The following is a 25,550-nucleotide window of genomic DNA, read 5'->3' on the forward strand; positions in this document are numbered from 1 at the left end:
TAATAAATTACTGAACAAACACAGTTGTTCATGCATTCGCAACAAAAAAAAAAACATTTATTTTGTCAGTTGATGTACATTCACAGCACTGTCACACTTTAAATATGATCCTGCTTTAAAGTGATAGGTGTTTTTATTAAAAACATGTCAGACAGAGACCCAAAATTCCTACTAACAGTCCAGGTACTGCATTTTCTGATTTGGTTCAGGTATTATACTTTCCCATTAGCAATCCCGTTTTAACAAACTCAGCTTGTTTATGGGCAGGTTAACTTCATTTTTGCTTCTGCCTAAAACTTGCTGATCAAAGCAAACCCTGCACACAGCACAGCAGCTCTGATTAGTATTCAGAGTATCCAGACCCCTGCAGGCCTCTGCAGAGCAGCGAGAACTCCTTTACAATCTCCTTAACACGACGTTTGTTGGTTTGTTCCCTAGAAGAAGAAAAACAAAATGAATGAATGAACATGAATACCAACCGCTGAACCCCATTGTCTTAGAGGTAGGAACACTGTAAAATGTAAATACAAACAATGATTCGCAAATCTCACAAATCAACATTTCAATCTCAATAAAAGAAGTCACATTAAATGTTTAAAGAGAGGCATTTTACTATTAAATGAAAAATAGTTCATATTGAATTTAACTTGAGTTAACTTGAATTTATTTGTTTAAGATGATAAAATCCAGTTTTTGTTAGATTTCTAATGTGTGGAATAAAATCTTAGAGTGAAAAAGGACACGCAGATTTCTCACACACTGAGAGGGTTTGAAATTCTGCTGCTGGGATGAAATGATCTCTTGTCTTCAAGACTCATAATTAAATCTCCAGTTTTTTCCTGATTGAACTGTAAGAAATTGCCATCCATGACTTAATATCTAAAATATAGTTTAAAAGGACGTTAACTGGCTCCAGGTCATCAGGAGACACAGCGCTGATTTTCACAGCTATGCTGATGATACATAGCTTTACATCGCCATGTCTCCTGATGATTCCTAAGAGATGTACATGTACAGATGAAAGTGTTGGGCCTGAAACTGATCCTTGGCACACCCCACATTTTATTTCATGGATTCTTGAGGAACAGGTATCCATACTTGCATAAAATCATCGATCTGTGAGATAGGAGTAAAACTGTTTAACAGTACCTGAGAGGCCCACATTTATTAAAATGTGGTGATCTACTGTATCAAAGGTAGCGCTTAGATCCAGTCCAGTCTTGGTAAAAACCAGACTGACATTCTTCCAAGATATTTTTTCTATTTAAGAACTCGTATAACTGAATAAAAACAACTTTTTTTTATCATTTTACTTAAAAACGGTGAGTTGGAGACAGGTCGGTAACTTAAAAACAGCGGGGCCTAAATTCCTCTTCTTTAGAAGGAGCTGCTTTTTTAAGACCGGGGGGAAAACACCCATCTGAAGAGAATAGTTTACAATATATAAAAAAAAGCTCATATTAAAAAAAAAACAAAATGCTTTTAAAGGTGATGTAGGAATTGGGTCTAAAAGGCAGGTTGTTTGGTTCTGTTGGGAGAAAACTCAACCAAGCATCAACTAGGACAAAACTCTAGTGTTTCCTCAGGTAAAAACAACAGTTCAGATTTGTTAGGATCAACACTTTGTTGAGAAAATAGATTGGATCTAATAGTATAGATTTTATTTCTGAAGTGGCCTGCAAAGCTCTCACATGCAGTGTCTGATGGAGGACTTGTTAAATCATTTATTAAAAGATCAGTGGTTTTCCTCTCTGCTCTCCTGCAATTGCGTTTTAGTTCTTTAATTTCCTTGTTTTCCACAGTGGGTTCAGTCTGCTTTTTACAGTTTTTATTTTAAATGGAGCTGCTGAGTCTATTGCTGATTTTAATCTGTTGCTAAAATGATGCAGGTAAAGTCTAAACAGGAATTTGGTTAAAAATGTCAATGAAATTTTCAGCCACTTCAGAAGTAAAATATCGTTTCCTCACAGTGCACTGGCTGTGGTTGTGAAGAAGAGGAATGGTGTGTGAGGGTGTGTGATGTAAATGGTCGATCCTGTGGAGCTGATTGTATTGCTTATTGTAAGTTGGATGCTAGTATAAGTGAACCTAACTGATCTGGGTGCGGATCTAAAAAAGGAGGGGCAACAAGTCGTTGAGAGCCATTTGATTTTAACTAAGTGTATTGGAGCAGGGAAACATCTAATACCTGCACGATTGTGGCACTCGAGGACCGGAGACCAGCTGGCCTCCCTTCCAACCAAAGGATGTTTCAGCAAATACTCAAAACGGTCTGAATATGGTGACCACACTGTTTACAGCGTACACACAGAGATGTGGACTGTAACAATCAGGTGTGCAAAACACTACAGATGATGTCAGAAAGGCACCATGTAAGGTTCATAAATAACCCCTAAAGTAACTACTGTGGATATATATATATATATTTTATCTTGAAGGAAGAAAATCATCATAGAATCTAAGGTCATATTAAATAACCCTTAAATAACCTGCATGCTACAAGCAAATAGGCTACACTCATTAGCTGATCCAGAGATATGTTTGTTGTTCTTCTAATTATTAAACTTAACTGCGAGATATATTTTATTTATTGTAAATTGAATTTATTTAGTAATGCTGTGGTTTAAATGGTTCCAGCTGATATAAATATTTTTCTGGCAAGTGGTTAAAGACAGTGATTGTCACGGCCACCTTGCAGCAGGTTCCTGCTTCGTAATGCAGCTTGACGCCTTTTCTGTGTGAACTTTTCTTTGCGCCTGCATGGCTTTACTGTGTATACTCCATTTTCCTCCCACAGTCCAAAAACATGACTGACAGCAGTTTGTAAACAAAATCATACATGTTGGTTTGTATTTATGTGACTCTTCCTTCAAACCAGGCTGATGCATCTTCATTGCACATCGGTGTCGCATGATGAAAGTACAGAATGAAATGAAAATTATATGGAGTATAAAATCAATTATTAATCCTCTGAGGAGAAATTATATTGTAGCAGGTTTTTGGCTGTTGGCAGGAATGACTTCCTGTGTCTTACTGTCTTGCAGAAGCCTCTGACTGAACTTTCTTTCTGCTGTGTAGAGTGAAGAATTGTCCATTGTGTTCAGCAGCTTGTGCAGTGTGAAGGCTGCATTTACAGCCACACATAAATGGTAACCTGCAAAGAACAATACTACACATACACTTATATATTTTCATATTGGATTTAATTTGCAGACCAATGTGATTGTTTGACATTAGTTTAGTTTAATCATTAACATCACATGTATTCTAAAATTGGCGCACATTTTAGTTTATATTATGGTGTTATAATTTTGGTCTTCCTTTGAGTTGTTTTAGTGGATCCAGTCCCTTGGCTTGGGAACCAGCAGGTGGCCATGGGCAGAGCCAGAGGACAGATTACAGACTAATTGAGCCAAACAAGTTATAAAGCCACTTGGGGATGTTTCATCCTGAACACAACTACTTCGCTGTTGTATACCAGAGTTGTTTTACTAAAGCAGCGTCCACCTCATTGAAAGCTCAACTCACATGAATTAGTTTGCAGAGTTTCCTGGTTTAAAACACTCGGTTTACAAGTTTGGGAACCACTGCCTTAAAGCAACATATAAACACAAGAATCTGGGATATGTTCCTGCAGCCATGTCTCAAAGAAAAACATAATACTAAATTCTCTGTATTCCTTCTGTGTCCTTGTTAGCCATTCCAGCTCATTCATGTTGTTTGATAATGATGTCACATATCCCATCAGAGCAGTTGAAAAAATGTTTGGATTTTCCTTTTTTAGTTTTCTCACAACCTTTCTCTTCCTCCGTTTTCTCTCCAACTCATCTGTAATTTTGTGTGCTATATCACTTGTTTTTGAAAAGCTTAATCATTCGTTTCCATTGCCATACTCATCATAACAGCTCCTGAAAAGAGTCCAATGTACGTGGAGAAATTACTTTAACAGCACAGCTTCTGAACCAGCATGAAATAAATCTTGAAAAATAGCTTGACAGTAGATTGTCTAAAAAAAAGTAAACTTCATTTAAGAAATTCTAACAGTAACTACTACAATTGCTACCACCTACTGGCTCATTTTAGAAAATGAGAAAAATGAGACATTGAAGAAGCAGAGGAGGTGGTCACAGAGATGTAACAGAGCTGGAATCAGAGAACATACTGCTCCATTTAACAGCGCTGTCTCCACATGCTGGTTTTATCTGCGACACAAGCTTGCGCACACTGATGGGACACTGAGACGCCTCAGTTTGGTTGGTGTGAATTACCAAAGAGGGGGTATGTTTCTCTCAGCTTATGACAGCTGGGATGTAAAGTGATTATTTTGATAAATAACATAATACATTTTATTTCTGTTTCTTAGTGTTTATAGAAGACAGACTGGTTTATATAACTGCAAGTTGGGGTTGTCAAATAATCCAAATCATTAACTTTTGGTTTTGTAATGACAGTAATGATTTTACCTTAGAAATTGCTGAGTGAAGGTACGTTTCTGCTCTGTGGAGACGTGGGCTGAGGGGAACCCTGGGTTCTGCAATGTTTCTTCCAGCCACTGAGACAACAAGGCTGGACATTGTCTGTTTAGATTCAGCAGGACATCAGAGAACTGCTCCGTCAAACTGCGGGGAGACCCGCCACCGATCGCCTGTGAAAGGAAGAAAATTTACAAGACAGAAGGCAGTGAGGTGCCATTTTGAATTATTATCTTTGTACCACATGATCAATTTTTTCCCACTCAAATCAAAAAGCCTGGTTCACCTGGAGCACAGTCTCTGTCAGGAGCTTTCCATCCATTTGCAACACATCACCAAGCAAGGGCATGTCTTTACAGTGTCCCAAGAACTCTGTCTGCCAGGGTCATGACAGAAAAGATAATCCAGTAGGTGATCCATTGAATTCAAAGAAATCTGGCACATTTCAGTCTGGACTTACAAAGAACAGGCAGGCGGCTTTTACTGTTGGTGTCTCTGGAAATTTGATGGACAGAATCCCTGAAGAAAAAAAGAATAGGACAAAAGATTTTTTTCATTATAAATTCAATAATGAGTCATGCATTTTGTTAAAAGAAGGATAAACAGAACATGTTTAAGAGAAAAACAGTCTTGTATTAGATTCAAAAACCTAAAAATATTAAATCCTTGTATATTAGGTTATACTCACCACAGTAAAACAGTGCTTTAACATCTAACTGGTCAGACTGGTACAAATCAGGCTTCCTTTTAAGAATCTAACAGACAAACACACAAATACTGCATTTAGATAAATGTTCTGTCTGCTGTAGATGTGTATTAAGGGTGACTGGTGAACTCAACAGACCTGAGCGTGGAGGAGCATAAATGATTCTGCAATATCAGGATGATCCCTTGGACCTGCCAAACAGGAGCTGAGTCAAAGCTACGTTTGAAACCATGCAGACATTTTCTGCAGCTCTCTTTTACCTTGTTGAAAAATAGTGAGTGTGGTTGATGTCAATGCTTCAATGAGGCTCCTGATGTTAGAGATGTGATGATCCTCTCCAGAAAATATGTGAACCATCTAAAATAAAAATGAAAGAGACCAGATCTGATCCCAACAGCATGAGAGAGTCTTCACCACACTCCAGAGGGATTATGTTTTTCTTTATTTAGGCTCTGATATGTGTAGCCGTACCTGGCGTGCCAGGTCAAGGGCTGAGGCTTGGGGAAAAGTGCAATAGATCTGCCCCAGCATCTCACTCAGCTGAGCAACCATGGGCCCAAAATCATGTAGGAGGGTTCGGACGGATTTATCAAAAACCCCACATACTGCCTGGAGGACCGGAAAGGGAGAGCAAACAGATTGATCATGCATGCCCAGACTCATATTTATGCAAGAAAAATATCCTCCTACCTCAACCACCTCTGAGTCATGAAGCCATTTACTGAGGATGGTCTGGATCAAAGAAAACACTTGCTGCAGCACAACTACAACCTAAAATATTTTAAAACAGAAATTTGAATTTTTGGGGGTGAAATCTCCTGTTTTAACTTGGTGGTGCACCTATTTTCTGTGAACTCACTGGGTTTTGTGCGCTCTGTGAGGGTGTGAGTCTGGGACCAGCTGCTGCCTCAAAGTCATCTGCATGTCTGTTGATGTCCAGAGTGGTAAAGAGACTGGACAGCAACCCCAAGATGTGGATGATGCTCTGTTTGTTGGTAAGATCAGGCTGCAGGGGCAAGGGGATGTAGATGTTACTGACTTGCAAAAGCATCATGATAACTAATAAGCCATGTCAGTGTTACACAAGAACATGCTAACACAGATGTTACTGCTCTAAGGAGCTCAGACTGAGTCAGAAGACAAACCCTGAAGTCTGATTAGAGAACTGTATGTCAGACTGGAGAACAGCATCAACACACTCATTAAAATGCATTTAATCTCCCCTCTAACACGGCATCATGTCCAATTGATGTGAATCCATAATGTTCCATAATTTGAACATAATGTTCACATATGGAAGCAACATCACTTCTATCCATTTCTCTTCTTTGTCTTATTGTCTGTGCTCTTGTCATTGTTTAGATGTGTTGGGAATATGACTGGAAAACACAGACAACACTTGTTCTTTTATGAAGGTTTAGAAATATTTGAGTCAAAATGCCAACAGACAACTACAGGCGTGTCCCAATTCAGGGTCTCCACACTTCGAAGTGCGGATTCGTCGGCCACATACGTCATTGTGGTGCGCAAAGCACTGTCCCAATTCACAGAATATGAAGGACCCTTCAAATCCACCCTTGGCTGCTGGTCATGGATCCTTTGTGGCCCATTTCTTCCAGAATTCATTGTGCACAAGACAGTGGCAAATCAGTAACCGAGCTCAGAAGAGAAGAGTGATTCAACGTTCAGTGTTGTTGCTATGGGAAATTCTTGTTGGCTAGATAGACTGTCCCATTTCACGAACGTTAAGCAGACTTTGAAGTGTGCAGACTATGGAGGACACTGCAGCTTACGTAGTCTGCACACTCCAAAGTGTGCAGACCCTGAATTGGGACACACTTTACAACTAACCAGCATCAATATTTTTCAAATGATACAGAACCGTTGCTGCACTACTGAACTTTAGCAGATTTTTCTCACTGAGGTGCCCCCTAATGAAGGCTAATTCAGCATCCCAGCAGTCTTACATCCTGTCTTTTCTCTGAGATCTCTCCAGTGAGTAAAAGTCAGTCTGATGTTGACCCTTGTCTTATCTCTTAAGGTCCATTTATGCTCCATTATGTACCCCTTAGGTATGTCCATTTCAAGCGTTGTCATATGTTGCTGCTCTTCATGCTTCCATACATCTTTTACGTTGCCTGTTCGGACGTCAATGTTGGACACTGGTTGGTGGGGGTAATGCACTGCTATAAAGTTGTTTGCAACCGGCCAACAAACTTACGCAGCCCTTCTCCAAAAGCTCTTTGCATCTCTGCAGTTGTTGTCCTTGTCGTCCTTGTCTTCTTTCTCCTCCTATTTCTCTTCCTCTTCTCTAGTTTGTTCCTTTCACTGGTCACATGTCAGCTATACTGCTCAACACTGATCCCATGGTTTCCGGAGGTGTTTTTCTTTTGCTGCATCAAGCAACGGATCCACAGGCCCATGAAAATGCACCAATTACACGTGTGTTGGAGACAGATGACACTGTCCATCTGTCTGCGTATATCTGTCTTATGCATCCAGCATAAATGGACCTTTACTCTGTCTCTTTCTCTTTCTCTTTCTCTTTTCCTCGCCTCCTCCAATAATGACCTTTTGTGTCTCTTTAATGAATCGGCCACGGTGCACGTTCAAAACAGCCATTGCATTGATATCCAGCTGCTAGCGTGTGACGCTAAAGTGAATGCTGGTCATATGGGGAGGAGCTTATATCAAGGAACCTTGGAAAGGGAAATTACTGAAATTTATGCTCAACACACATCATCAAAAAAACAAAAAGAAAATGTCAATGTTTAACTTCATGCTGTGATTGCTGTTTAGCATAGAAGATGCAGGCAATTCACCTTAAATGTATATCTGTTAATGAGTTATAGTTATGATAAAGTAAATTTTTTAACATATTCTTGAGATTTTCAGCATTAAGACTAATTGTGTTAGTGCAGATTGTACAAAGATTCCCTCTGCAGTGTTTATGTAGGTACATGTATGAAGCTATATCCCCAAAGCCAACTATTGTTCTATGCCTGCACCAGAGACCGAGTGGCTGCCAGTAGCAAATGGGAAATTAAATTCTTGTTACACCTGAGCAGTACTTTATGTGTCTAACAGAGCTGTTCTTTGGATCATCTATTATCTCAGATGTCCTTAAGCACTAGAGGGTCTCGTAACTATCATAACAGCAACTGATGACCCATTGGATTAGATACTCCCTCTTTTATTAGCATGGAGAAGCTAGCATTAGCATTACAGGGACTAAAGACCAGCTGAACTTTATTTTAGCAGGTCTAAAGGTCAAATAAGCTCCAAGACAGGCAGTTAATCTCTGCTACAGACTGCAGAAACAACCATGTTATCGAGAGGTGGCAGCAGAAGACTGCACAGTCTGCTGCTATAAAGAAGTCAAGTTAATGCAGCTACTAATACAGCTAACTTTGGCATTATAACCAAAGGTTGATGCTTGCCAGCTACTTCATTCAACATGTGTGGTTGAGGCAGTGTTTAGTCCAGTGGGTCTATTTAGCCCAGTGTTTCTAAGTCTTGGTCCTCAGGACCCACTTCCCTGGATGTTTTAGAAGTAGCTCTACTTTAAATCACTTGAATTAAATAAAATGCTTGTTAACAGGTTTGCAAAGAACTTGATGAGTCCTCAGTGGGTCCTGAGGACCTAGATGGAGAAACGCTGATCTAACCTAACTCCACCCTTGACTGCTCTCCTTCATGCTATGTATCTACTGAGCTGTTCTGTTTGTTTCTTTGGATTTTTCTTTTTTTTGTTTTACTATCATTGTTTATATGTTTGTGTATTTTTTTATTTACATGTACTAATATATAACACCAATCTAAAAGTTATTGTATGAGGTTGCTAACCTGCAGATTGCACTTAAATAGAAATATAGAAAAATTTAAACCACTTTTGAGGAGCTACAACTTAAGAAAAAACATTTTTAAGTATATAATTTTAGCACCAAAATAATAGTAATAGTAGTGACTCTTTGTATTTGGGCATATTTATTATTTTTATTTACCTCCTGCTGGGCCAGTGTATCCAGCTGCTGGACATGAGGGGTGATCAGCGAGTGCAATCGGACCAATATCTCTTCGGCTGGTAGGGCGGACAGCAGGAAACCCAAGGCCTGCATCAGCCACATGCACTGGCTGCTCTGCACACACACAAACACAAAAACACACACAAAGTTTGATGCAGTCATGTTTCCAAAAATTTTAAAAACCATTGAATTATCTAGGCTGGTGACTCACCTTATGAATTTCTTTAACCAGCACATCCTGCAAAAAAATCCACATTTTGGGACAGTGATCACACCATTGTTGAAAAGAAACAGATAATGTGGAACAGGATGAGGTTGTGTCTGACCTGTGAGACAGTGAGGATGTCCTGAGCATAGACACCCAGCTCGTGCCTGCATTCCCTGCAGATCCTCTTCAGTGTGGAGACGCTGGACACAGAGAGCTCTGCCTTCCCAAGGCCCTGGAGCACCATGGGTAATATGCCACCCAACATCACTGGATGGTCAGCCAGCCACTCAGCTAGCGACCCTGGTCAACCGGGGAGGTGCAGAGAGATCTTACTTTAAAAGCTAGGAATAAACTCTAATCATTTGGTTCAATGATTCAATTATTTTTTGTTTGTTTTCAAACTTAGTTAATATCTGCCTTCATTGTACAGTCTTTTAAAGTATAAAAAAAAACTATTTTTTGCTTGTATGACAAGCTGTAGCTTAGTTCAGTTGCAGATTTGTGGATTGGTGACTGCTTTGTAAAAAGATACAGTCTTGCGGTTACATTGAAATAAGGTTTCATAAGTTTTGGCAATAAAACTTTTGTCATACAGTTAGCATGTTTGCTTAGCAGGATAACTTACATCCATTAGCTCCATCACAGGGCCACCACAGAAACAAACGACCATGCATGCTCACAGTCACTCTCAGGGTCATTTTATAATTACTACTTAATCTCACATGCATGTTTTTGGACTGTGGGAGGAAGTCTGAGAACTTATTCATGCATGGGGAGAACATGCAGAAACCAGGAGGGTCACAATTTATTATTTTTGCTGTTCTGTATTTTTTATTTACCGCCATCAAGGATCACACTGATCTAAGGGTCAGACCGACCAATATGGTCTAAGGGCCACCGCTGGCCTTTTGGCTGTGTTTTTACCCATATGTGTTCTTCAACCTGGTTCTGTTTGGGATTTTACAGAGCAGATCATAAGAAAAAAAGGCATGCAGAGTATAAGCAAGCACAAATGAATGATAAGATACATTAAACAGACATCGGTTTTACAATAAACAATAAGACAAGAGGAAACAGGCAGCAGAGTATGTACCTATGGTGTACATGACTGTGTCAGCCAGCATAATGTTGCTGATGTTGATTCTGGGGATAAGGCCAATCAGACCAGGAATAACATCAGAGTAGTTCACATCTATGGTCTCAGCTATGGACTGGAAGCCGAACAACAAAGCCTCAGTGTCCTTAAGGTGATTAAAAAACAAAGTATGATGTCAGAACAAGAGATGATGCAGGAGAAAACATGAGGGTGGCAGACAGACTGCTACACAAAGAAAGGAACCAAAACTTTGTGCAGATACTAAGACTCCTCCACAGGCTTTTCTACTAAAACAAAAGCTACTATACAAACCACAACTGAGCTCAGATGTTTTGTGGGAACAAATGGGATCACGTACAATTAAATATATTTAAAACCAAAAGAACTGAAGGTAAATACATTTTTTAGACTGCAGCAGTTAAATCAAGTTATCTGGATGCATCTGCTGTTAGTTGACATTGAAAGAGGATATTATCTGAAGAACTCTATCATTTTAAAGGATGACACATTTCAGCCAAATTTTTAATTAAAAATATTTAATTTCCATCCATCCATTTTCTACTGCTTATCTGGTTCGGGTCATGGGGGCAGCAGCCTAAGCAGGGAAGACCACGCTTCCCTCTCCCCGGCCACATTCGCCAGTTCGTCCAGGAGGACCCCGAGATGCTCCAAAGTCAGCTGAGACATATAGTCCCTCCAGCATGTCCTGGGCCTTCCCTGGGGTCTCCAGGACGTGCCTGGAACACCTCACCAGGGAGGCGCCCAGGAGGCATCCTGACCAGATGCCCGAGCCACCTCATCTGGCTCCTCTCGATACGGAGGAGCATCGATTTTAGATGCTCCCAGATCACTGATCTTCTCACTGTATCTCTAAGGGAGAGCCAGGCCGCCCTGCATAAAAAAACCATTTTGGCTGCTTGTATTCGAAAAAAAAATAAATGGAAAAAGTACATTTTGTTTTTTTTAATGACAAAAACAAAAAATGATAATGAAAGCCCTTGATTTAAAGTCAAGTGTGAAAATGGAAATCCCCCCAAAAAATGGATTCCCCCTTTTCTGTCTTCTCAGCACTTTTTCCCTCATCACTTTCTGACTTTGAACGGGGACCACTGATAGATAAAGATGCCAATAAGGTAACTGAGAAGAACTGATCATGCTGGTAAGTTCTCCAACTTATATAATTTGGTACCACAGCAATAATTCTTATTAAATGGTATCATTTTACGTTATTCCCTGTACACAAAAACCTACAACCTAAAGAATGAATGTGATGGCCGCCTAGGCATCCACACACATTGAGCTCAGTCTGGTAACCTTTTTCTTTATTCCAGTTAATTCAATAGACACTTTATTTGTAATACTTACCATTTGTTTCATATCTCACAGTTTATTAGCAGGCTTTGCTAGGTGGTTAACTAATGGGTGCACACTTTTAGTTGACTCATTCTTGTCACCTTGTTAATTTGGTTTCTTTTCAGTTAATATAATTTCCTTTTGAGTTACCAGTTCCTGGGAAGCTGCTGTGTGACGGAGGCCCAAGCCTGTTAAGGAAAAGAGTCCCAGCTGCCATGGATCCCCTTTGATGGGGCTGAGGCCTTATTGGACTCCTCCAATGCAGCAGAAGATAGAAGAAGAAGGGTTTGGGTGTTCTACTGTTTTTTATTTTGTTTGCTTTTTATATAGAATTATGATTGATTTAGATTTCTGTTTCCCTAATGAGTTAGAGTCTAAATTGTTTAATTAAGTTCTCTTAGGAATTAGGTGAAGTTGGTTGGAGACAGTTATTTTATGTTGACCTGACCAGCCAGCATAAAGTCTCCCTCGTTGCAACAGGTCAGTTAGTTTTCAGTTCCTTATGTTGACGTTCTGTTTATTTGACCTCTTTTATGGGACCAGAACTGTTAATTTGAAAAGACGTTTTCTTTAAATAAAAAAACCTGGGCTCTCTTCATCTTTGGCCTCGGTCCCTCACAATGAAGATATATTTTTATACTGAGTATTGTAGTGGGGCTTGCTAATGACATTACCTGCCATACCGCTGACTGCTGCGGGTCCATCAGCTGTCTACCCAGCCTGTCATAGAGGTTACTGAGCAGCTCTGCTCCCAACATCTCATATACATACATTAAAGTGTCCGAGATGTCCACCCTGTAAAACAAACCAGTGAAGAGATGCAATGCTAAGCTCATGGATGTTTTACTACAAAAGAACATCTCTTTAGCATTAGTTGGGTCTTACATTGACCTGTCATCAAACTCCATCATCAGGTCCAAACAGAAACTTGATTACTGAATCATTTGTATTCTGAATCATGTGTGTCTGAATTTTACCTAAAAATAAATATTTCAATGACATTTCTTTAACCAAAAAACATTAGTATCATGAAATCAAATCTAATCTTAAAACTTCCTAAAAGTGTGCATCAGTTTCCTCACATACCTGTAAATTCTAAACTGTTCTTTGTCATCAGAAGTCCAGGAGGCGTACTCCTCTTGAGAGGGATAGTGGGACTTATGTAGTAGGACATCTACCAGCTGGAAATAAACAGGCCTGTAAACCTGAAGGTAAACAGTCTGCTTGTCTTCCTCAAAGGACAAAATGTCATCCTGAAAAATGATGTTGAGAAATGTGGTGAATAAAATTAAAACACAAGTGATTTCATCTCATAACTTGACTTAGTTTTCATACCTGTAAACTGTACCAGAAGGTGAGCGTGAGGGAGCTTGTGGTCTCACTAACTGGATAGTGTCCAGGCATGCCGGTGCAGAACAGAATCATGTTAACCAAAGCCAGATATGCTTGCCAGTGATCCAGCTGTTCCAACAAAACCCTGTCACACACAAACAAATTAAAACACAACATATAAATTCCTGAAGTCTGGTTTTGAGAGGGGGCTGTAAGTGTGTTTCCTTGAGTACCTGGAGTGTGTTTCCCCCAACGCTACTGCAATGCGACAGATACCATGTGAAGTCTCCATGTCCCCATCCTGAGCAGCTGTCTTCAGCTGGTCATAAAGACCCAGCACCTGAGGCATCAGGCCCAGAAGAGCATCAATGTACCTGTACACAAGCGTTCTGGGTCACGCAGCTAGAAACAGATCATCACCTGCAATGTGGCATGTTTCTCACCTCTGGCAGTCAGGCTGTGAGATGGCGCTAACTATGGTCTCCACTGCCGTGTCAAACAGTTCTGGGTTAGACAGTGCACTGAAACAGTCCTGAACCAGTTCCTGACTCTCCCCTAATGGCACATCCAGCCCCACCCAGCTGGACAGGCAGCGGAGCACCTTCTCCTTCACCTGATTGGATGAGTCCTGGCTTTGCAGTAGCTGCCTCAGCATGGGACACACCACAGGCCACTCCCCAGCCAGAGCTTCCCTCAGCTGGGTGCGGCGAGCTTGAGCCAGACGGCTGCTCTGGAACTCCTCTGGAAGTACGATGAGAAGCTCCAGAAGGGCAAGACAATGGGAATGGGGATCCTGAGTGGCCTTTGCGCCAGAGCCATCTTCAGAATCAGGTTTCTGTGGTCGGAAGGCTCTTACCATGTCTGCAACTGGGTGGGACCAGGCCTGGGGGATTAAGTTAAGCGCCATCGAAGCCAAAGCTACACACAAACGGGTCAGAACCATTTTAGGGCCAGAGGAGAAGTGTAATATACGAGAGAGAAGCTGCATCCGCAGGGTCTCATGCTGGTCTTTGGGGAGGTCACCCCAGTGACAGGAAACCTTGATGTGGAGCGTGCTTGCACCAAAAAACTGAACTTCTGGGATCTGCAACCAGACACACATGAAGACATTGTAACAATAAACAGCTGCTTTAAACCCTTTTGGAGATTTGACATTCAACCAGTCCATCTCAACTTATGTTTCTTAGCAGATGATAGAAATAATTTAAGACTAAAAATGTGCAACTGTAGAGATTGTAGAGCAGAACCTTATCAGGGCTGAGCAGGGCCCAGCAGAACTGCCATGCCTGTGCAGAGGCCTGGGCCTGGGTCAGCCACTTCTGGGCGACATTCTTACGCTCTATGTCTGGATCAAAGTACAGCTGGTAGAGAGCCTGCAGGAAGAAAGACATTAATAAAAAGTAAAGTGGTTATTTCTCTTGTAAACATTGATAAGAAGATAGGCTGATAGAAATCAAACTTCCCCCTTTATTAAGTCTTTATTAGACTCAAAATTCCTCACATGATACTAATGATACTGCTGCTCTCTTATGCACAGGGTAACCCCTTAATCATCCCTTTTAGGGCTGAAAGTGTCTTCATGACAATGTGGAAAATGTTGGAGATGGTTTTTCCCAGTGAAATGTATTATTTTATTGTATATTCTAATACATAACCATGGTGCTTTCCAAACCTTTGCCAAGTACTTTGACTTATTTTACCAAGTAGGCTATACGTCTAATGAGCAAGTCCTGTGCTCAGGAGTCAAGTGCTCATGCTTCGGTCCCCTCAAGCCTCTTTAAATGGTTCATAATTGTTAACAAACCAACAATTAAACATAAATAATTGTGTTTTTCTATCTCTGTTTACTGTTGATCGTGTGGAGCTATGTCCTGCCATGTTGCATGTTAGAATGGGAGTGGCATTATTTAAATAATGCTCTACCATTTCCTCCATTTGGGACCTCAGTTGTCTGGTTAGGTGGAGAAAGTAAACAAGGTGCAATATATTTCCAGAAACAACTGAGTCCACATCTCTGAAAGCAAGAACAGCTAATTAACAAGCTAGTATTATATATTATATATATATTATTTTGGATAAATCAACAAGCAAAACATAGACAATACTTTAAATACATTCAATGATGTGGAGTCATTGGAAGACCAGCAGATTTTATGAGTCCCTGTATTGATAATAAAAATGTGTTTTAATATTTTAACTTGCAGTGGAAAGATTTTTGCCTCATATGAACTTTGATTAAATTTTGTGTTGCCAAACTGAATTCTACATCTTTTGCTTCACTTTCAGATTGCTTAGCATAGCTTAGATAGCTTTGCTTAGCTAGCTTTAATTAGCTGCTTAGCTCACAGTTAAAGGTCAAGAATGGTTCACCAGCCAATCAAATGGTCTGATTGATCACATGTCTGGTGATGCTTTTGATTTATTTATTTATTTTATTATTATTATTATTATTATTATTATTATTTGCAGCTTGCTTTTTTTATTGTCAGTTGTTCATCTTTATTGTTTTTAATTGTTTTATTTCACTTTTAACACTTGGTTGTTTTAATGGTCTTCATAAATGTTGTATATAAAAAGCTGATTTGGGCAAAATATTGTAATAGATGATAAATCTGTGTTTCTAAAATCAGTGACAGAAAGGTGACAAAAATTTTACAGTTGTGTTTGTTTAATAAAGGTTAAACTGTCCTTAACTAGTGTGTGAAATAGACGGACACTGGACGGCAGTGTTGGGTTTTGAGATTTGTTGGGTAACCATGATTTAGCCAGTTGATTCCAGCAGCTACAAGACCAGTTGATTGGTTGATCATAAGTCTTTCTGTGTTACTCTGCAATATAAGTAATGTCTGAAATCGTTCTTTTTCCTGCCAGATTAAATTTTTGTGTTTGTAATGCCAATTCGCTCTTTTTCAAACTTTTAAATTGTTTAAGAATCAGAGTGAAATTTAAATGCCTTGACTGCAATTATATATTTCTGCAATATTTTTATTTTAATTGTGCATTTTTTTAAAAAATCAAACCTATTATTGAAGCAATTAGAAATTATGTAGGCTAAAATATGTCTATGATCATTTTTTTTTTTTTTTTTTTTTTTACATTGAAAGGGGCTCAAAGCCCTTTAAGGTTTTCAAGACACAGAGAATCCCTGGATTTCACATAGTTCTCTCCAAAGTTACGATCCTGATGGATATTGCAATTTCTGCTATCTTGTTAGGTTACCCCACATGTAGATTGTGTCTTATATTGACTCTAAATTTCCTGAATGCACACGGGGAACTGAGGATTAAAAGCATGTGAGAAGTCAGGAATGTGTGATGCTCACAGTAAGCAGGTGTACTTTTTTATTTCATCCAACCATGCAAACATATGTGTATATATATATATATATATATATATATATATACCTGCTGTATGATAAATTATTTTATTATTTTACAACAAAACAACATGTTATCATAGCAACTAATCCAAAGCACTTGGTGTTAGTTATTATTAGGACAGCACATGCTTATGGCTGGCATCATGTTACAGATGGTCCAGAATGGCGCAACCATACTATGCTGATTTATAAATAAGCGCAATGATAAAAATACTCAAAACAGTATGAAACACGAGAATATTTACTCAGAAGAAGATAGGCAATCGAGTATGTGTTTTGATCGTTATTACATAGAGTGCCGGCTGAGTTTTAAGTGACTGATAACTGACAGTAACTTACCGACTCCACATTCTCCACAGTTAACTCCAATTCCGCCGGTTCCTTTCCCGGGCTGGCTGGAGGCTCCATCTGGTGCAGCCTTCAGATGTCTTCCTGTTGCTAAGAAACTAAAACCTGATCGATGATGATCAATAATCAAAAAGGTATTCCAAAGACAGTAAAATCACGCAAAAAAGGGGACGCAGCGGGTCATTTGGTTTTCCGCACAGTGCACACGTGTGTGCGCTCATCCAGGCGCGGTGACATGGTGACCTCTGTGGGGGGGCAGAAAAAAGGAGGACAGAAAAACACTCCCACGTTTCTTTTCCCACTTGCAAGTGCTCTTAATCTATTCAGACAAAAAGTCTGACGACTTATTAAATACTGCAGTGAAACTTGCTGGCAGTTTGTTTAACGGTACAGCGCGCTCACCAGGCGCTCTTGACGCAAACGGTTGCGCCGCTGACGCACTGACGTCTGATTGGAGCAACGGAGCAACAGCGACTATAAACTGGTGCATTTACACAAATAATTTTAACTGGAAAAGCAAAGATCAGTGAGTTTGGATTATTCATTTGCATCGATCTCAGTGTACACTCAGCTGAAACAATAAAAGGGAAAAAGGAAAAAGAAACACGCGCGCGTGTGTGTGTATCTGTTTTTATGCTCCCACCATGCCGCTCGGCCCCACCCCTGCTTCTCTTCTGCCCGACTCCCTCAGGATATTTTTAGCGTTGATGATGTGCCCTGTCAAATCACGTAACGGAAACAACATCAGAGGGAGAGAAGAGAGCTGCTGGGAACAGCCCGACTTACTCAGATCCTCAGAGGGGGAAACCTGCTGTGGAGGAGATGAAATTTGAAATGAATTTGGCGTTTTGCGTCTTGGCGGTGCTTTTCGGCTCGTCGCCCACCAGAGGTAGAGTCTCATCACCGGTGTGTGAGTGTGAGAGAGTCTGTGACGTGCCTTGGACTTGTCGACGCAGCAAACGATGCTAAACCGTCAACTGAGCATTCACAGATCTGCAGGCTGCTGGTTGATAAGTTTCTCTATTTACTTTTGTGTGTTGATTTAACACTGCAGCAGGAAGTAGATGGATAATTCATATTTTTCTCTGATCAAAAGATCAAGTTTCTTCTGAACATAGGGCCTAAATCTTTTGATGTTTGATGTCTGTCCTACTTAAACTTTCATAGTTCATTTGCACACCTTGTTGCATCTCACTGCCACATTGAACCAGGTTAAAATAGTTAATGCTGAATATTAGAGATTGATTGATTGATTCATAAATAATAATCTGCTGTTGTATTTTAAGAATTGGTTTCTATTTTGCGCCTTTAGAGTCCCAATCTAGACAACTACAGTTACATCTCACATGCTTCCCAGTCTATTTACATCCTGATCGGTGCCGATGTGCAGAACATTTCCCTTATTGTTCAATATTTTGTCCACATGATTGCATAATAGAATAACTGGCAAATGAACTGATAATCCAATGAGTCATGAGCAGAAGCCATGATGAGTTTGTGTTTGTTGAATTCACTTTCTGATCTACAGTAATCTGCAAAAGGCTTGAGTCACACTCATCATTTCTTTATATTTTACTCCCAAGCAGTCAGACTTCATTTGTGGAGCTATTTCAGTGTTTATTTATTTATTTTTATTATTATTATTTTTTAGTTAAGGCTAGTATCTGACTATATCTAGAGGAATGTATGTTTTTTGTTTGTTAACTCACTTGACACTGACCTAAGAATCCTTCAAGCATAAATAAGGCATCTAACTCAAAGGATGGACCAGCAAAGAACTAAATCCAAATGACACCTTCAGTCACTTCGTCAGTCTGTCTCAAAGATACATCATTTGTTCAAATGTATTTGTTTCCCTCAATGAAAAATATAAAAGATAACAGTTTGACTAACAGAAAATCAAAAATAGGATTTTTGATTCTCAAACAACTGGCCAAAACTTATGTCATTGTGGTGTGCAGTTTGTCCTTAAAAATATGAGCAAACTGGACAATTGGAGGTCTAATGAAGAAGTGTCAGGACTCAGAAAACAAACAAAAACAGCAGATTAACAGGACCTGACAGCAATGTCCGTATAAGTAAAAAGAATCCAGGAACTAAGTTCCTAAGACACAGGAACTAAGAGATCTAATATTTACTGAAGCCTTGTCAGAAATGGTTTCCATGAAGGGTGGTTGTCAAGAAGCCATTCTTAAGGAAGAGAAAAAGGGGAAAAAGGCTTAAAGAGTTGAGAATAACCTACACTGAAAAACAAAATTCTCTAAAGTAATCTTTATTTATCTGTATTTTACAGGTCAGAGCCGTGCTCCCCCTGCTGCCTTCACCGCAGGCATGTATCCGAGACAAGCTGGAACATCAACATCTCCTGACCTGATGGAGGATCCTGGAAATGAGCTGCCACAGAGGAGAGAAAGTCCTGCAGGAGGGAATGAAACCACAACTGAACCCACAACTATCTCCCAGACAGACGAGACAGTCAACTCAGAGACTTCTACAGATGCAGGATTTGAGACTAATTTTTTCACCTCAAGCTCCACAGAAGCCACATCTGAACACACACATGCACTCATCAGTACAGCCGCTCACCTCAGTACTTCATCTCTCTCAGGTATTCAGATTTAATGCTTTTAAAACTGATCATTATCAACAACAATTTGTCTTTTCCTGTTTACGTTGTTCAGGCTGGAGCCAGATTATCAAACAACACACACTAAATCGCTTCTTGTTTGCAAACAGAGACATCTCAGACTCAGTTTCACCGCCAGCGGAGTTCCAGGAACACAGTCCTCCCCTGAACCCCACATGACTGGGTCCAAGCCTGAGAATGTGTGTTGTGACCTCCTTTCAGAGTTCCCCTTTTACAGTTCAGATAAATATAAACTCCTCAGCTGATGGCAGTTGCCTCTTTTAGGTGCAGAGAAATGAGGCAGTGAGGCTGCAGCCTTCGTTTCCTGTCCCTGCAGAACAATGTGGAGGCTGTTGCTTGGCTAAAACTGCCACTGCAGTGTCTCACTTTCAAATACTAAAAATGTTACTCTGATTCAGGTTATTTTGTTAAATGCAGTACTTAACCAGTGGAGGATTTAGATATTTACTATAGCTTAGTTTACTTTAAAGCACAGTTTAAGATATTTAAGTGGTGAATTAAACTAAATCTTATTTCCCACATTTAGTTCTGTGATTCAAGATGTAAAAAGGTTTTGGAAAAATAAACCAGCCACTGTTTGGCCTGAGTGTTGCAGCATGTTGATCTTATGCCTGAAAAAGCTGTGTGTAAACCGCATGATCACATCTGTTTTTAAAAGGGTTTCTTGACTCTGGACAGCAGCTTTAATGTCAGTGGGAGTGATCGATTTTCCTGAGCAGGGCAATGTTGAGTTACCCCTGGTTGCTCAGACTAATGCTCATTTCCTTTGAAGAAATTCTCTGTACATTTTGAATTGACACAGCTCTGTGCTCACATCCTCACTTTCAGCTGCTGCAGACCGGCTTTCATCCATGCCGGCTCTTCTGAAGACCACGCCTCATCAAACCTCAGCGACTGAAGGCAGAGCCCTCCTGACCAGCAATTCCATTGCCACCTTTTCATCTCAGTCGCGCCACACTGTGCATGATGCAAGCTCCACAGTCCCCACTTCCACCACACAGCGACGGTCTGAACCACCGCCTGCATCCACCCCTCAGACCTTGGCGTCAGATCATGTCCCTGCAGCACCGACACATGCAGAGGTTCCCTCTCAACTGAAGGTTGGAGATGAAGGTAAGCTGACCAGATAGAAAGAAAAAAACAGTTTTTAGTCATTTTGCCTTTAAAATTTACTGTGGTCTTTTATGAATCTAGACCTCGAAGGGTCCCACCGCCACTCAAGCTCCCCTTTAGACCCCCTTCTGGCTGGTCTGCTCTCAGTGTTCATTGTTACCACTGCTATTGTCTTCATCGTTCTCTTCCTCAAGTTCCGCCAGAGGACAAACCACCCTGAGTTTCATCGGCTGCAGGATCTTCCCATGGTAAGATAAAGAAAAAACTACAATATAGTTGTCTAAGTGGTTAAAATAGAGGCATTTATCATGAGGAAATTATTCAATGGAAGGTCTCCAGTCCAGCTGTATTATGGAAAATGTAGTATTCTGGAGTATGACTCACATTTGGGGACCGAAAGTTAAGATAATCCAGTCTGAAGTGTTTATTCATGACAGTAAAATGCTGCTTCCATTAGGAACCTTCAAATCAACAAAACATCACCTTAGCTCATTGTTAAGTGAGGAAATTAGCTGTATATTTTAGTTTTTAAACGTCAACTCTGACCTGAAAATAAATAAACTTGGACATTTCTATCTTTGTGTCAAAAGTTAAAGTACTCCCAAAATCTGGCTTGGCTAATTACAAAAGTAAAGTGACATCCAAATGTTTGGGTAAAATGTCCATTTCCAGCAGCTATTAAACCCTTGAAAACTGATCCGTGTTACTCAAAATTTACTTAAAGGTTTTATGCATACAAAATAATAATAATATATATAATATTTAAAAAAAAAAAAAAATGATGCATTAAAATGGCTTGGGAATGTGATTCCACATACTTTTTGCATTTAGTTATTTGGAATCTGGGAACATGGTAATATGGGCTCGAACACTCAAAAATATTCTGACTTTGGCTGTAAGAGATATCCTCAAGAAGGGAAAACTAAATTATAAGTGTTTGTAAGTGGAAACATAAGGATTTTAATGTGTTTACGACAGAAATGTTCATTTCATGATATTTGAAATAAACTCCTCACCATCTTATTGACCACAGCTGGTAGCAGCTGTAGACTTTTTATAGTCTATGATAGGAGCTAGGGTGGCTAACTACACCACAGCTGAGTTATGACTGGTAAACGCTAGCACAGGCAGCTCTGGCCAGCTTATATGCCTAGCCACGGATGCTAATAGCTACGGCCTCTTGCTAGCATAGCTGCAAGGCAGGTTGGATAACTTCTCCTGTTACTTGCTTTAGCTTCTCATGTAATCAGTTGGAGTTGGACCATACATCTGTGTCTGTGTATCCAGATGTATTCACTTTGTTTTATAGTTTTGCTACAATTTACTGGCAGAAATCAAATTTGTAGGAAAACCTGGGCTGTAGGCTGCTGTTGACTGTGTTGGTGGTGCTTTAGCTTTGCTCTTTTATAGAAAACACACACTATAAATATCTGCTTTGTGTTGGAGTGAAGCCAAGTGTTATAAAATGAACCAACCTGTCATATATTATCATGTGACTTTGCCTTTTTGAGACTGTAAGTGGTGCTGATAACTTCATGTTGTGCATATGATTTATAACACACAAAACAATCTGATGGGCAAGTTTACAAGATTAAAAACTTCATTTTTAGCAGAAGGGGACTTTAGATAAGAGCTCAAGTTAAAGACAAAACACTTGTGAACATTTCAAGCAGTATTGGCGTATTTTCATTGTTACTGTTATTTTTGTCCTGTTAAAAGAGGTAAAAATCATTATGTGAACACAAATTTTGACAACCCAGGTTTCCGCTCACAAAAATAGTCAAACGTGCGTTAAGCGAATGGACATTGATTGCTTTTGGAAAAGATAGATCAATGGAGTCATTGACCAATACCTCATATACACACACTCATGGCATATACCCAGACATAGATATAACCACATGCTTCTTTACAAGCACTAAAAATAAATAAATATATATAAACAAAAATAAAATAGATAAATAAATAAAACAAGATTAAAAAATAATATAAAATAAGTCAAATAAGATAATATAGGATACTAGAAAATTGGAATAAAAAAACTGAATAAAAGACATGGGTTAAAATAAGTTTAAAAAATTAAATAAATTGTTACAACACAATAAAAAATAATAATAAAATGAGATTTTACATAAGAGAATTGGAAAGAAACAACTGTAAATAAAACACCAATTATGAAAATTAAAAAGATATTTAATTAAAAGCTTTACCAAAGAGGAAAGTCTTACGTTTACTTTTAAAATATCAACACCCCCAGCCGCCCTCAGGTTGTCTGGAAGACTGCAGCACAGGCGAGGACCATAAAAACTAAAAGATGCCTCCCCCACCCAAGGAATAAATAAGAGACCAGCCCTCGACGACTGGAGGACTCTGGGAAGCTTGTAAACTAAAGAAAGTTGGATTAATACTTAGAACTAAAACCTTTATGTGCTTTGAAAAATAACAAGATCATTTCAATGCTTTAATGAAGCATAGGTTCATGTGGTGGTACTAGTACTCGTATATCTTCATGATGCGGCTGAGTTCAAAGCACCATAAACCATACTGCCAACCACTCTGAAAAACCTAAACAGTCCATTCCCCACAAGACAGGAGAATCCTATCAAAAGTTAATAGTTAAGAAATTAAAGTGAATTTGTTCGTTTTAGTCATCTTGAGATGTAAAAGACCAAAGAAACCCTTAGAGAGAACTGCTCATGGGATTTCTAGAATAGCTCATCAAAAGTTGGACCAGACATCAAAAGATTTAGCAGACTTTCTTAAAAAAAAAGAAAATCAGAAGAATGGAAATAAAACAAATTGATTTCATAGCAGAATTGTGACATCCTTAACTTAAATAATCTTTTAGTGACTTCGCTAAAATTCTGATCCATTGCATGACAAGTGACGGATGTTTGTATATATCCTGTAAATCTTTTTAAATGCGCAGATTGATACTGAGATACTAGTTATTTATTTATGTGGCATATCATTAACAGGAACACAGTGAAATGTAACTATACAGTCAGGATCTCGAATTTTACTTGGTATTACACACAGAAAGCCACTGATTAATTTTAAAGTAAACATTATGGCACAATGCGTCTTGTTGTATCTTCTGCAGGATGATCTGATGGAGGACACACCACTGTCCAGGTACACTTACTGATGGAGGCTCCTGTCCCGTCAGTAGCTTCCACCACTGGTTTAGAGAACATGCTCAGGTCAAACACTGATGGAGGACCCATTTGGATGTGAGGAGAAACTTTGCCTGGAACAGCTGCATCTCTTCTAATGATTTCCCTGTTGTGGTTAAAGGTTTAGGGTCAGTGATGAAAATGTTTGACAAAGATTCTCAAAAGTGCATCTCTCAAATAGGAGGTTTCAGACTCACTTCAGCATTCTTCCACATTCCTTTTTATAGCTTCTGGAGATCCTCCATCTGGTGGAAACTTCTTTTTTCTTCATTGCCTGAGGCAAATTATTAGCATCTCCTTATATATGCACAGCACTTTAAAGTGGCACAAATGACCACACTGCCCCCTAGAGGGCATGTGAGGTAGTGTGGATCTAGGTAGCATAGGCTTTCTTAATGAATTCATTCTGAGAACTGCGAGTTATTGAGCACAGCAGCAAGATACACAGACCGGCTGAAGACTTGAAGTGCTTTGAGTCATGTGTGAAAGTTTCCAACATGCCCCAAATAATTCAGGATTATCAGCAATGATCCTTTAGGTGACCAACTGTTAGTGAAGTGCACTTTCAAACCAAACTGCTGCCTTAATGCTGCATGAGGTCTTACAGAAAGCTGACACATAAAAACTGAACAAAATGAAAAATTAATAAGCTATAACTTTAGATAAATAGATAAGTTTCCTTACAAAAGAAAGTAAATTTAACCATGTTGGCCTAAGTTATATGTGGAGTTGGAAGAGTTCTAGTCAGAAACTAGTTATCAGTTTGACGATAGGTAGTCTTTAATCTACTGGCTGTTTTGCATATTAAATGTTAAATCTAACAATGTTCACCAAGCAGATACTTTGCTAAATCTAACACTGAGTAAATTGTAAAGCTATTAACTGTTGAAAACGCTGTAAAATGTACTAAACATGATCTCAAACAGTGTTGACTGAAGGTGAGAAGCAGTAGGTGTGGAGTTTTACAGCTTGTGGTTTTCTCTCTGTCTTAGGTGGAATATTCATGCAAATTTGCTGCAACTATTGTACAAGTTTTAACTTAAATGTTACTTTGCTGTTAAGTAATGTTTGTAATAACATGCCATTGATTGTAATAATGTAATGATCGCTTGCCTCTTTAGTAATAAAATAGAAAAAGCCATAAAACCCAAGGTAGTCTGTGCTTAAAAGGGTGGGATGTTGTGTGTGTGGGTGAGCTCTTGGGGATTATTCTGTCATTGTTACCTGTGCAAAATTCTTTGTCAAGAATGATTAAGAGTGTTAATACCAGCATGTCAGCTGAGTTAACACACCTGCTTGGACAAAAAGTTTGGACTCTGAACAGTGACTTGATTTAAATAAAGAAAACCACTCCCTTTACAATCATACACACCCTTTTGGTGATGCAACCTAATACTCTATCAGCAGACATTAGACACTAGATAAGGCCAAAGATAACCTACATCACATGTTAATAGTAAATGTTTTCAGGATTTGCTTTTTGAGGAAAAACAAAACAAAGAATTCAAATTAGTTTTTTTTCTTTAATTTGCAAAAGTTATGTGTGACGTAAAATGTTCAATTATTCATTTAGGTATAAAATAGCAAATGCAAAAATTATTGGATATTGCAAGAATTTTTTATGTTAAGCAACAATGACAATAAAGACTATGCATCCAAATGACTACAATTTTCAATTCAAGGTGCTTTTAAAAA

At 39.2% G+C, this 25,550-nt stretch overlaps 2 protein-coding genes across 5 annotated transcripts; one reads left to right on the top strand and one right to left on the bottom strand.

Annotated features, from left to right (window-relative positions):
• Nucleotides 1-27: 27 nt before the first annotated feature.
• LOC121644819 (importin-13-like) lies at nt 28-17,779 on the bottom strand. Of its 2 annotated transcripts, XM_041993042.1 has the most exons (22): nt 17,706-17,779; nt 16,911-17,024; nt 14,440-14,565; nt 13,636-14,276; nt 13,426-13,566; nt 13,196-13,337; nt 12,947-13,113; nt 12,535-12,655; nt 10,505-10,652; nt 9,530-9,711; nt 9,415-9,441; nt 9,183-9,317; nt 6,038-6,184; nt 5,869-5,949; nt 5,650-5,787; nt 5,439-5,535; nt 5,317-5,369; nt 5,161-5,227; nt 4,933-4,991; nt 4,759-4,848; nt 4,464-4,645; nt 28-434 (listed from the first exon to the last, which is right to left on the bottom strand). In XM_041993042.1, exons 2-22 carry the CDS (start codon nt 16,977-16,979, stop codon nt 341-343), a joined length of 2,907 nt encoding a protein of 968 aa, XP_041848976.1. In that variant the 5' UTR covers nt 16,980-17,024; nt 17,706-17,779; the 3' UTR covers nt 28-340. The 2 variants fall into 2 exon arrangements, with proteins under 2 accessions (XP_041848976.1, XP_041848975.1); XM_041993041.1 differs by lacking the exon at nt 17,706-17,779 and having other exon boundaries at nt 16,911-17,316.
• On the top strand, nt 17,370-25,272 carry LOC121644824 (putative protein TPRXL). 3 transcript variants are annotated; one of them, XM_041993048.1, is made up of 5 exons: nt 17,370-17,445; nt 19,213-19,527; nt 20,395-20,679; nt 20,761-20,927; nt 23,783-25,272. In XM_041993048.1, the coding sequence occupies exons 2-5, from the start codon at nt 19,251-19,253 to the stop codon at nt 23,825-23,827; spliced, it is 774 nt and encodes a 257-aa protein (XP_041848982.1). In that variant the 5' UTR covers nt 17,370-17,445; nt 19,213-19,250; the 3' UTR covers nt 23,828-25,272. The 3 variants fall into 3 exon arrangements, with proteins under 3 accessions (XP_041848982.1, XP_041848980.1, XP_041848981.1); XM_041993046.1 differs by having other exon boundaries at nt 17,411-17,808; XM_041993047.1 differs by lacking the exon at nt 17,370-17,445 and adding an exon at nt 17,829-17,925.
• The last annotated feature ends 278 nt before the right edge of the window (nt 25,273-25,550 follow it).

The sequence above is a fragment of the Melanotaenia boesemani genome, chromosome 8 (assembly GCF_017639745.1).
Source record: "Melanotaenia boesemani isolate fMelBoe1 chromosome 8, fMelBoe1.pri, whole genome shotgun sequence".
Lineage (NCBI taxonomy): Eukaryota > Metazoa > Chordata > Actinopteri > Atheriniformes > Melanotaeniidae > Melanotaenia > Melanotaenia boesemani.

Coding starts and splice junctions, on each gene's coding strand:
- LOC121644819 (XM_041993042.1), bottom strand. CDS start 16,979: ATGGAGCCTCCAGCCAGCCCGGGAAAGGAACCGGCGGAATTGGAGTTA. Junction 5,950..6,037: donor CACAGAGCGCACAAAACCCA/GTGAGTTCACAG, acceptor AAAATATTTTAG/GTTGTAGTTGTGCTGCAGCA. Junction 5,788..5,868: donor ATGACTCAGAGGTGGTTGAG/GTAGGAGGATAT, acceptor CCGGTCCTCCAG/GCAGTATGTGGGGTTTTTGA.
- LOC121644824 (XM_041993046.1), top strand. CDS start 17,742: ATGAAATTTGAAATGAATTTGGCGTTTTGCGTCTTGGCGGTGCTTTTC. Junction 19,528..20,394: donor CAGTACTTCATCTCTCTCAG/GTATTCAGATTT, acceptor CCTCACTTTCAG/CTGCTGCAGACCGGCTTTCA. Junction 20,928..23,782: donor GGCTGCAGGATCTTCCCATG/GTAAGATAAAGA, acceptor TATCTTCTGCAG/GATGATCTGATGGAGGACAC.